Genomic DNA, 12,716 nt, shown 5'->3' with positions numbered 1-12,716 from the left:
GTTAGCGTTGCCTTAGACAGAGGCCCTGAGTTCAAATCCTAGCTCCCTCGCTTACTTACTTGCAAGCTATGAGGTCCGGAGCTTGCTATTTAACACTAGCTGTGGGCCCTTCCCACACGTATATTATAAATATACCACTATCCCTTCACAGGGCTGCTTTGAGGATTAAATGCTGACTCAAAGTGGGTACAAAGTAAATAGTCAATTAACAGCTGCTGTTCTTAGTAGCTGAAGTCCTGGACCAGAACAGAAGTATCCTGATTCATGGTCCATAGACCTTCTCCAGTCCCCCTAGCCAGGGAGGGAGCCACCTTGTTCTCCTGATCTCCAGAGATAGAGAACACTTTCAGCCTGGATGATGACACCACTCTGGCCAGAAAACCTTCAGAGAGCAGGCAGTCCTAAACTGGGCTGGCTGAGGATATCAAGGACTACCGGGGAAGCAGACCCATGTTTACTGAGTACCCCTGTCTGTGTCAGGCACTGTGCTAGACCACTGGGCTCGATGCTTCATTCATTCATTACTGTAAGCCTGCGTTTGCTGGGTGTAGGAGAGAGCAGTGAAGATAAAGTCTCTACTTACGTGCAGCTTACATTCTAGTGCAGGAGAAAGACCAGAAACCAGCACATAAACCTGAATGTCGTTTCTTTGTGCTTCATCACTCGCCCGTTATGGGCTTCCCTGGTGGCTCAGTGGAAAAGAACCTGCCTGCCAATGCAAGAGACATGGGTTCAATCCTTGGGTTGGGAAGATCCCCTGGAGAAGGAAATGGCAACCCACTCCAGTGTTCTTGCCTGGGAAATCCCGTGGACAGAGGAGCCTGGTGGGCTACAATCCAAGGGGTCGCAAAGAGTAGGACACGACTGAAGCAACTTAGCACTTAGCACTCCCCGGTTATAGCTTCTTCATCTTTGCGGTTGAGATCCCTGAAGCTCAGGGGGTTAAGTGTAGCCCAATGGGAACCCTGCTCTATGGAGACTCAAAGCCCATGCAAATCCTGCGACACAACCCAGTGGCCAGTGGGGAAGGGAAGAATTGGGTTCACTCTTTCCAAGAGACATGGATTAAAAATGGGCTGTTTTTCCCACATGTGTCCCCAGCCCAGATATGCCACTGATGTTACTGAGTTCTGACTGATGGCCAGGGCCACTCCTGACACATACGCATGCCCCTGGGTCTCTCTGGTGCGGTCTTCCTGACCCACATGCGTTATGGGGTGAAGCACTGAAGTGCCCCATCCTCCAGTTCCATCTATCTCCTACGGACTTGCAGGGACTACTGCTGGTGGTCCTGGCCATCTGTGGAGGGCAGTGGGGAAAGTACATGAGCTTTGGAGTTAGGCAGGTCTGGGTTCAAATTCCAGCTCTCCACTGACTAGCTGTGTTACCTTGGGTAAACCGCCTAACCTCTCTGAGCCTTGGTGTCCTTGCCTTATAACAGGGACAGTAATATTACAGTGATTGAGGGGATCAAATGAAATAATGTGGGAGAGCTGTAAAATGCTATGCCTGTATGAGGTGTGGTTGTTACAGTGTTCCAGGCTGGGACTTCTGAGCATCATGCGTGACCAAACTGGGTCGGGGGAAATGTCAAACTCCAGGAGGAGTGTCTCCTGACTCAGCCTAGGAGCTGGTGAGAACAGTGGCCTTCTGGGTAGACTGTGGTTTCGTTTCACATTTTTTCAAGTTCTAACATTACCCCAAGTTGCTGTTGTCTTGCAGTTTATGACCCACAACGGGAACCTCCGAGTGAAGGCCAAGTACGAAGCCAGAGTCCCTGCATTCTACTATATCCCCCAGGCCAACGACTGCATGTGAGTGGGTGATTTCCTGGTCCCACCCACTCCCACCGCTACCCTGTCTCCCGTGCCTTTGTCTCTGACAGTCTTTTCTGTGGACCTGCCCTGCAGGTGGAGCCAGGAAAGCATTTGGTACATGAGAACACGCAGATGTGTGTAAGGCCCTCTCTACCTTCGAAGCAGGCTGCATTTCTACCACCATTGTCCTCTAAGCATGGCAGGATGCTGTTGGACAATGCACAAACTACACAACCATATCTAGTGTCCTGTAATTTCCCAGTATTTAAACAACCTGGGAGTGGCAGAGCAGGCACAGCTTTCCACTCAGGAGATGCCAGTGTGGTTCTCTGTCTCTATGCAGCTGTGGAAAGGTAGACAAGGGAGCAGAACTCTGCAACTTGTGGCAGCCTCATCTCTGAAACATAGACGGTGATGCCCACATGGTAGCATGATGGTAGAGATTAAAGGAGATAACTTAGGTAAAACATCTCACAAGACACCCCTCATGCCATTTTTTGGAGGGGGGATTTATTCCGGAGAAGGCAATGGCACCCCACTCCAGTACTCTTGCCTGGAAAATTCCACGGACGGAGGAGCCTGGTGGGCTGCAGTCCATGGGGTCCTAAGAGTTGGACACAACTGAGCGACTTCACTTTCACTTTTCACTTTCATGCATTGGAGAAGGAAATGGCAACCCACTCCAGTGTTCTTTCCTGGAGAAGCTCAGGGACGGGGGAGCCTGGTGGGCCTGCCGTCTATGGGGTCACACAGAGTCGGACACGACTGACGCGACTTAGCAGCAGCAGCAGGAGGATTTATTTACTTATTTTTATTGGTTTGGCTGTAGTGGGTCTTTGTTGCTGTGTGCAGGCTTTCTCTGGTTGCAGCAAGCTGGGGCTGCTCTTCGTTGAGATGCGCTGGCTTCTCACTGCGGTGGCCTCTCTTCTCGGGGAGCCCAGGCCCTGGGCACGTGGGCTTCAGTCGTTGCAGCACAACGGGCTCAGGAACAGTGGCGTGTGGGCCCTAGAGCACCCGGGCTTAGTTGCTGCTCAGCATGTGGACTCCTCCCGGACCAGGGATCCTACTGGTGTCCCTTGCCTTGCAAGGCAGATTCTTCACCACTGGACCACCAGGGAAACCCCTTCATGCCAGTTTTAATCATTTCTGTGTCCACTTTGGCATACTGGCTGGTGGCTGGCCCAGCTGTGGGATGTACCAGGCTTAATGTGAAAGGGCTCCTTTTGCCTCACTGCTGCCACCCAACCCTTTGCTCCAAGGGGAAGGGACCGGATACTTGGTGAGCACCTACTGAGCTCAAAGCTCTCTGCCAGTGCCACACAGACACTGTGTGTCCTGACCCCAACCACAGCCCTGAGCTGTAACCCCTTCTGGTTGAATACTAATGGCCTCCATCCCTAATTCTAAAAGTCCCCTCAATTCTCCACCTCCAGAATCTCGGTCTCCATTCCCTCTCCCAGCTCTGATCCTGTGATTCAGGGTTCCTCCTTGTCCTGGGGGCGAGGGCTGTACATTCAGTAGGGCTCTTGACTATATACAACAGAAACCCAGTTTAAACCCGCTTATGCACAAGGTGATTTTCTGGGTTCGGATCAGACCGCACAAAGAACAGAGGTGGAGCCACCCTCCGGAAGGACCAGCTGGAGGCTCCTGCACTATCAAGTCTCTGAAATCCCTCTAGTCCCCATTCCTGCCTCTTTCTCTCAGCCAGGCTTTCTTCCTGTTGTCGTTCAGTCGCTCAGTCATGTCCGATTCTTTGTGCCCCCATGGACTGCAGCACGCCAGGCTTCCCTGTCCTTCACTATCTCCTGGAGTTTATTCAGACTCATGTCCATTGAGTCAATGATGCCATCCAACCATCTCACCCTCTGTTATCCCCTTCTCCTCTTGCCTTCCATCTTTCTCAGCATCAGGGAGTCAGCTCCTTTTCCAATGAGTCAGCTCTTCGCATCAGGTGGCCAAAGTATCAGAACTTAAGCTTCAGCATCAGTCCTTCCAATGAATATTTAGGATTGATTTCCTTTAGGATTGACTGGTTTGATCTCCTTGCAGTCCAAGGGACTCTCAAGAGTCTCCTCCAGCATCACAGTTCGAAAGCATCAATTGTTCGGTGCTCAGCCTTTTTTATGGTCCAGTTCTCACATCCATACATGACTACCGGAAAACCATAGCTCTGGCTATATAAACCTTTGTTGGCAAAGTGATGTCTCTGCTTTTTAATATACTTCTTCCTGTAGCTGGAAGCAACACCATATCCATGTTCCCAGCTCCAGCTCCCAGCTCAACCCTGGAGAGAGGGCTTCCAATCCACCTCTCTCAGTTTTGCTCCTTTTGGTCCCCACAGCCCAGGGCCAAGCTCTGATTGACCAGTTTGGGTCAGGTACTCAGTTCTAGGTCATTCCCTGTGGCCATGGGATGAGGTTATAGCAACCTGGGAACGTTTGCCTGGAAAAGGCAAGAGGGAACCAAACAATTGGAATGAAGTCCCTCACAGCTGCGTGGATTTTCTGCAGTAGTTGTGGGTGACAATGTCTGGTTGGGCTAATAGCAAACACCTGTTATGTGCTCAGCATAGTACTAGGCCCTCTGTATGCATTTAAAGCTCTCAACAAGTCTAAGGGATAGGTAGATATACTATTACTGGAATACTCCCCAAGTTCAGAGGAGTAAAGTAACTTGCCCTTGGTCACACAGTGGATAAATGGTAGAGTAGGACCAGGTCCCACATGGTCAGACCCCAAGACCATTGTTCTGTCCATTGTAGCATGCCCAGATCTCATGGGTGGGCCTTGGGGAGAGGCTCATGGACTCTTCTGGCTTAAGCTCATGAACACACAGTGCAATGTGGCATAGTAGACGGTCCAGGGGAGCTGGCATCTGTCTCATTGACCTAGAGGATTGGGGCTAAGGTTGGAATAGCATAGCGGTTTGAATTTAGCCCCTGGGGGAACACATTATTCCCTGGTGAGATACTGGCCTTGTCTGCAGGCAGTTTGGAGTATCACAACTTGGGAGGGGTTGCTATTGGTATCAAGGCGGTGGAGGTCTGAGATACTGTTAAACATCCTACAAAGCACGAGATAGTCCCCCACCATGAAGCATTACCTGGTCCCAAGTGTTAATAGTATGCAGGTGGAGAAACTTGACCAGGCTGGGCAGGCAGCCAGGCATTGGTGTGAAGCTCCCATCCTCAGCTACAGGGTCTCATAAAATTGCCATGAAAAGAGGATGCATCAGACACAGCTGACTAAAGGTTCTCTCTTTTTAGGGTCTTAAAAGAACAGTGGATTCGAGCTAAGTATGAGAGACAGGAATTTACGGCCGATGGGAAAACCATCTCACCCCCAGGTAAAGTTATTTTCATTATCTCTTGAGGGCTGATTCTGATGCATTCTAGAAAACAAAGTGCCTGAGTATTAGGAACAAGGTCAGCAGAGAGATACCTGCCGCCCTCGCTCTGGCCCCAGAGACCAAGGTGTGGGTTCCTCTGCTTCTGAAATAGCAACACATTGGCTGGTGGGGTTTTATGGTCTTCTTGGCTGAGAAGCTCATTCGTTTCAGGTCCTTGCAGGACCACAGGGTGTACAGAATCTTAGTATAAATTGCAAAAGGATTCATCCCCTGGGCAGACCAGGTAGAAATAGACAACCTGCTTCTGGCTAAGGGAGCCCCTGGTGTGGCACAAGCCTTGAGAAGGAAAATGGGCTGGATTTTGCCTCCCTTCCCGGCTTTGTACAGGGCATGACCTCATCGGTGGCCTTGGACCTGTGGCACATTCTACCCCTCTGCTGTGAGTCCAGATGGACACTGTCCCAGAGAGAAGAATGTACAAAACCGCTCGAGGACCAGAGGCAGCCAGTGCTGAACGCTCGTAGCTGCCAGGAGCAAAGAGTGTTCATCTACCAGCAGGGACCTAGAGGTCACTCATTATTCCCCTACTTGGGAGACTTTCAGTTGGCTGATACGAACGTGAAGTTGGGCCTCTTTCAAAATTGGTCCAGTTTCTCAGTTCTTCGCCTACTTAAGCCTACTTTAATTTTGAATGTAATTAATTTATTTATTTTTGGCTGTGCTGGCTGTTTGTTCCTGCACTGGCTACTCTCTAGTTGCAGTGCATTGGCTTCTCACTGTGGTGTCTTCCCTTGTTGCAAAGCACAGGCTCTAGGCTGCAGGCTTCAGCAGTTGTGGCACGTGGGCTCAGTAGTTGTGGCACATGGGCTTAGTTGCTCTGCAGCATGTAGGATCTTCCCAGACCAGAGATGGAACCCATGTCCCTTGCATTGGCAGGTGGATTCCTAACCACTGGACCACCAGGGAAGTCCCCACCTAAAGGTTTACTATGTCTTCTTAGGAAACAGCCAAGAAAGAAAGCTGGGGGGACCCCCAACTAAAATCATACAGCACTGCAAAGTTTCCTCAGAGAGGACCCCACATCCTGCAGCTGAAAGAGCTAAATCAGATCCGAGACGTCTCAGCAGCAGGTGGGAAGTCCATTCCACCCCTGAGACTGCACAGCGCGGGGTCACCAATAGGCAGGTGAGTTGCCTGTTGGTCTCAGAGCTGTGGTGGTTCACTCTTTCTCATCTTTGGTGGCAGGTAACCGAGAAGGGTTCCTGTGGAAGCGGGGAAGGGACAACGCACAGTTCCTGAAAAGGAGGTTTGTCCTCCTGGCAAGAGAAGGCCTGCTGAAGTACTACACTAAAGAAGAGGTAAGCTTCTCTTACTCCTGCCTGAGCGAGGGCACTCACCCCTCTCCGGTCTGTGTTTTGATCAACCATGCCTGGTCTTGCAGATGAGCTCAGTCACTGAGACTTAGGTTCCACATGCTGCTACTTTTCCTCATTGTACAATCCATCCAGTCCACTGAAGACCTCACCTTCTCTTCACCTTGAATGGGCTTAGATTGGTCCATGATTAAGCTTTTGATGATCACTTGACTTTCCTTCATTTATTCATTCACTCAAGGAATATTTATTGGGTTTCCTTGGTGGTCCAGGGGTTAAGAATCTGCCTGCCAATGCAGGGGACACGGGTTCGATCCCTGGTCCGGGAAGATCCCACACGTCGCAAGACAACTAAGCCTGTGTGCCACAGTTCCGGAAGCCTGCGTGCCCTAGAGCCTGTGCTCCATAACAAGAGATGTCACTGCAATGAGAAATATGCCCACTGCAACTACAGAGTAGCTCCCGATCACTACAACTAGAGTAGGCCCTCATGCAGCAGTGAAAACCCATTGCAGCCAAAAAATATATATTCATCAAGCACCTACTATGCTAGACCTTATTCCAAGCCCTGAAGATACTGCAGTGAACTAAACGCAGTTCCTGATCTCTTGGGGCTTCCAGTCTAGTGAACAGAGACGGGTAATAACCAAAATACATGTTACCTATCCAGTGGCAGTAAGTTCTATGAAGTAAAATAAAAGAGAGTGAAGGGTTAGAGCATGATACAAGTGGGGCATGGGGAGGTGGTCAGAGGAGGCCTCTCTGATGACCTTTGAGCACAGAACAGAATAAACCTGAGTAAGTTATGTGGATATGTGGGGGATGGGTAGAAGAAGCAGAGAGAACCGTATGTGCAGGAGCATGGTCACATGTGCTGATTAGAAAAGATGTCCCCTCTGAGAGGGTGCATCCCTGGTCCCAGTCTAGGCAAGCAGAAGCCTGGATGCCAGTTCTCCCTCATCCCTTCAGCCAGGAGCTTTCTGTTCAGTGCACAAACTGCCCAACCGTGAGCCATAGCCATGGCTTGAGCTGGGAGTGTATTTGGTGAGTCTACAGGGCATGAAGGAGGCCAGAGTGCCTGGTACAGTGTGAGCAAAAAAAATAACGGAGAGAGACGAGCTCACATAGTGGAAGACTTTGAAGACCGTAGGAAGATTTTTTTTTTTAAACAGCTTTATTGAAATGTAAATTCACATACCATAGGATTCACCTATTTCAGTTCAGTTCAGTCGCTCAGTCGTGTCTGACTCTTTGTGACCCCATGAACCACAGCACGCCAGGTCTCCCTGTCCATCACCAACTCCCGGAGTCCACCCAAACCCATGTCCATTGAGTCGGTGATGCCATCCAACCATCTCATCTTCTGTCGTCCCCTTCTCCTCCTGCCCTCAATCTTTCCCAGCATCAGGGTCTTTTCAAGTGAGTCAGCTTTTTGCAATTCACCTATTTAAAGTATATAATTAATAGCTTTTAGTATATTCGTGGAGTTGTGCAACTTTCACCACAGTCAATTTTAGAACATCTTCATTACCCTAAAAAGAAAACCCACATGTGTGAGCTCTAGTTCTCCACTCTACTAGCCTCCCCCAGCCCTGTTGTTGCTTAGTCGCTCAGTCGTGTTTGACTCTTTGCAACTCCATGGGCTATAGCCCGCCAGGCTCCTCTGTCCATGGGATTTCCCAGGGGGTTGCCATTTCCTACTCCAGGAGATCTTCCCGACTCAAGGGTGGAACCCATGTCTGCTGCTTGGCAGGTGGATTCTTTACCGCTGAATCACCAGGGAAGCCCTCCCCTTGCCCTGCTGCTGCTGCTGCTAAGTCACTTCAGTCGTGTCCGACTCTGTGCGACCCCATAGATGGCAGCCCACCAGGCTCCGCCGTCCCTGGGATTCTCCAGGCAAGAATGCTGGAGTGGGTTGCCATTTCCTTCTCCAATGAATAAAAGTGAAAAGTGAAAGTGAAGTCACTCAGTTGTGTCCGACTCTTAGCGACCCCATGGACTGCAGCCCACCAGGTTCCTCCGTCCATGGGATTTTCCAGGCAAGAATACTGGAGTGGGGTGCCATTGCCTTCTCCACCCCTTGCCCTAGGTAACCACTAATCTCCTGTCAGATTTGCCTGTTCTTGACATTTCATATAAATGGAATCATGCAATATGTGGTCTTTTATAGCAGACTCCCTTCATTTAGCTTAGATTTTTAAGGATCATTCATGTTGTAGCGTGTATCAGTACTTCATTTCTTTTTATTGCCAAGTAATATTCCACTGCATGGATATACCATATTTCACTTATTTATTCATCAGCTGATGGACAGTTGAGTTGTTTCCACTTTTTGGCTAGTATCAATAATGCTGCTATGAACAGTCATGTACAAGGTTTCATGTGAATCTACGTTTCCAATTTTCTGGGGTAATTCTCCCTAGGAGTGGAACTGTTGAGTCACATGGTAACTCTATGTTTAATTTTTTGAGGAATTTTTCCAAAGTAGCTGCACCATTTTACATTCCTAGCAGCAATGTATGAGGGTTCTCCACATCCTCACCAGTGTTTGTTATTATCTGTCTTTTTGATCATAGACACCTTAATGGGTACAAGATAATATCTCCTTGTGATTTCAATTTGCATTTCCTCGATGGCTAGTGATGTTGTGTGTCTTCTCATGTACTTATTGGCCAGTTGCACATCTTCTTTGTAGAAATGTTTATTCAGAGCCCTTTCTCATATTTTGATTATGTTATTTGTTTTTTTTCTTTTTTGAGCTGTAATAGTTCTTTATATAGTCTATATACAAGGCCCTTATTGGGTATATGATTTTTTTAAAATTACATTCTTATTTCTTAATATTCTTTTTCGTTATGGTTTATCACCAGAATATTTTTACAAAAATTTTCTGTGTTTGGATTTTACTCTGCTATTGGGAAGACATACGAGGGTTTTGGGGCTTCTCAGGTGGCACTAGTGGTAAAGAACTTGCCTGCCAGTGCAGGAGATATAAGAGACCCAAGTTTGATCCCTGGGTCAGGAAGATCCCCTGCAGGAGGGCACTCCAGCATTCTTGACTGGAGAATCCCTTGGACTTTGGAGCCTGCTGGGCTATGATCCATAGCATCGCAAAGAATCAGACACGACTGAAGTGACTTAGCATGCACGCAGGAGGGTTTTGAGCAGAAAAGTGATAAGCTTTGACTAAAACTTTTAAAAAGAGGCACTCTGGCTGCTACTTGGGCAAGAGTAGGGCAGGAGGAGCCAAGAGTAGAAGAGAAACCAGTTAGGAAGCTACTACAATAATCCAAGATTGGGATAATGGTGTTGGAGATGGTTAAAAGTGGTCTGCATGCATTTTGGAAATACAGCCAATGAGATCTACCGAAGGATTGGACATGGGGTATGAAAGTCAGAGGGATCAAGAATGATTCACAGGACTTCCCTGTTGGCCCAATGGTTAAGAATCCACCTGCCAGTGCAGAAGACACAGGTTCGATCTCTGCTCCAGGAAGATTCCACGTGCTGTAAAGAACTAAGCCTGTGTGCCACAGCTACTGAGCCAAGTGCTCTGGAGTCCGTGAGCCACAACAAGAGAAGACACCACAATGAGAAGCCCATACAACTAGAGAGAGAGTAGCCTCCTCTCGCGGCAGCTAGAGAAAGCCCAAGGGCAGCAACGAAGACCCAGCACAGCAAAAATAAGAATGCATCCTGGATTTTTTGCCTTATGCAACTATGAGGTTAGTTTGTCATTTGCTGAGATGGCAACGATTTAGCTCCCTAAGGGGATGATCATGAGTCTTTTTTCATTTGAGATGCTTATTAGTCATCCACGTAGAGACTGAGGAAGACGTTCTCAGAAGTTCTGAGTCTAGAGGTTTGGGGAAAGTTTTGAGCTGGAGTCAGCAGCATGCAAACTGGTTGAGCAACAGGACTGGTTGGAATCACCGAGGTGGGGGGTGGGGGGCGAATGAGAAAAGATGTCTAAGGACTGAGTATTTTAGGTATTTGTTACTGAATGACACACCACCCTAAAACTTAGTGGCTTGAAATAGCAATTGATTGTGTCTCATAATCTTCTGGGGTCAGGAATTTGAGCAGGTGGTGGCAGTTGCAGGGTACTCCCTGTGACTTCAGCTGGGTCATTCCCTCTGCTACATTTTCCTGGGCTGGGCTAGGAGACCCAGAAAGCCTTCACTCACATGTCTCAATCTTTGCTTTCTTGTGGCTTTTCTCTCTGTGAATGTTCCTCATTCAGGAGTCCAGCTCAAACTTTGTTACAGCATGGCGGCTGACTTCCCCCAAGCAAACGAGCATGCTGCCAGGCCTCTCAAAGCTTAGGCCAGGAACTGCCTGCTATTGGTCAATTCAAGTCATGCAACCAAAACCAATTCAGTTCAGTTCAGTCGCTCAGTTGTGTCCGACTCTTTGCAACCCCATGGACTGCAGCACGCCAGGTCTCCCTGTCCATCACCAACTCCCAAAGTTTACCAAAACTCATGTCTGTTGAGTCGGTGGTGCCATCCAACCATCTCATCTTCTGTCATCCCCTTCTCCTCCCGTCTTCAATCTTTCCCAGCATCAGGGCCTTTTCCAATGAGTCAGTTCTTCGCATCAGTTGGCCAAAATATTGGAGTTTCAGCTTCAACATCAGTCCTTGGGGAGGGGATAGAGATGGTGCCTCTTTTTCTTTTTTTAATATTTATTTATTTATTCCTTATTTTTGGCTGTGCTGGGTCTTCACTGCTGCACTCAAGCTCTCTCTGGTTGTGGCGAGCAGGAGTTACTCTCCAGTGGTACCCGGGCTTCTTACTCTGGTGGCTTCTCTTGCTGTGGAGTATGGGCTGTAGAGTGCTTCAGCTCAGTAGTTGTGGCTTATGGACTTAGTTGCTCTGTGACATGTAGGATCTTAGTTCCTTGACCAGGGACTGAGCCTTTGTCCCCTGCATTGCAAGGGGGATTCTTAATCACTGGACCACCAGGGAAGTCCCTGATGTTGTATATATCTTGATTGTGGTGGTGGTGACATGAGCATATATGCTTGTCAAAAAAACTGCACTCTTAAAATGAGTTCCATTTATTGCTTATAAATTATACCTCAGTTAAGTTGAATAAGTGAAAATTAACAACAAACTGAGAGTCCATTCAAACTCATCGTGTTGGCAGAATGTTAAAAAACTGGCAGCATCAAGTGTTGGTGAGAATATGGAGAAAGGAAAACTCTTCTGTGTTATTGTTGTAAGTAAATATTGGTGCAGCCTCTGTGGAGAGCTAGTAGTGAAATAATTTGGCAGTTTTCAGTAAGTCAAAGATGTACACACTTGTGAGCTAGCAATTCCATTCCTAAGTATGTACTGTGACCTAGAGACACCCTCACAGATGTATACCCGGGAGGCAAGCTGACTGCAGCAAAAAATTAGAAACGATCTCAATATTTGCCACCAGGAAAATAAATGGATAACTTCTGGTGTAGTCATTTACAAGAGCTGAGTAGTTGGATTTATTTCAACATGGACAGAACTAAAAACGACAAGGCTGAGTGGCAAAAGTAAGATGAGAATGAGCTGTATTATACGATAACCATTTATGTAACTTAAAGCCACATAACACATGTGTGTTCACAGGCATGCGTATCTGTGTATAAAAGTACAAAAAGTGAGCTGGAAAGGTGAACATCAAACTCATGATGGTGACTGACTGTGGGGAAGGGAGGAGGGGAAGGGACAGGGTAAGTCGTAATTGAGGGATTTCGACTTTATTAGTAATCTCATATTTTTAAAATAAATTTCCTTTTAAGGAACAGTATTGTCAAAATATACTCTTTTTGTATTTTTAGTATTTTTTATAGTAAATATTTTAAAAGGAAAGTCTTCTAGTAATCTTTCAAGAAAGCTATTATGAAGAGTGTTGGCCTGAATCTGTCCATACTCCCTGTGTATGTGCAAATAAACATATACACATATAGTTTATGTGCATCATTGTACACTATATGCAGGTAGCGTCTGCATATATGTGTGTCTACAATTTTCGCATTAACAGGTTCCTACTATATGTCCCTTGGACTGCAAGGAGATCCAACTAGTCCATTCTAAAGGAGATCAGTCCTGGGTGTTCATTGGAAGGACTGATGCTAAAGCTGAAACTCCAATACTTTGGCCACCTCATGAGACGAGTTGACTCACTGGAAAAG

The 12,716-nt window shown here is 47.6% G+C and overlaps 1 protein-coding gene across 4 annotated transcripts in view; it reads left to right on the top strand.

Moving 5' to 3' along the window:
- The window catches only part of ADAP2 (ArfGAP with dual PH domains 2), a 28,093-nt gene that overhangs the window by 1,274 nt on the left and 14,103 nt on the right, over nucleotides 1-12,716 (top strand). For all 4 annotated transcript variants that reach the window (XM_088828687.1, XM_055401389.2, XM_055401382.2 and 1 more), the window contains 3 exons: nucleotides 1,723-1,814; nucleotides 5,086-5,165; nucleotides 6,414-6,526. In XM_088828687.1, the coding sequence (XP_088684813.1) occupies nucleotides 1,723-1,814; nucleotides 5,086-5,165; nucleotides 6,414-6,526 (285 nt within the window). The remainder of the gene's footprint in view (nucleotides 1-1,722; nucleotides 1,815-5,085; nucleotides 5,166-6,413; nucleotides 6,527-12,716) is intronic.

Source organism: Moschus berezovskii, chromosome 20, assembly GCF_049115385.1.
Source record: "Moschus berezovskii isolate FMDL1 chromosome 20, NW_MosBer_1.0, whole genome shotgun sequence".
Classification (NCBI taxonomy): Eukaryota; Metazoa; Chordata; class Mammalia; order Artiodactyla; family Moschidae; genus Moschus; species Moschus berezovskii.
Note: the sequence above shows the minus strand (reverse complement) of the source record. Positions and strands in the feature narration are given on the sequence as shown.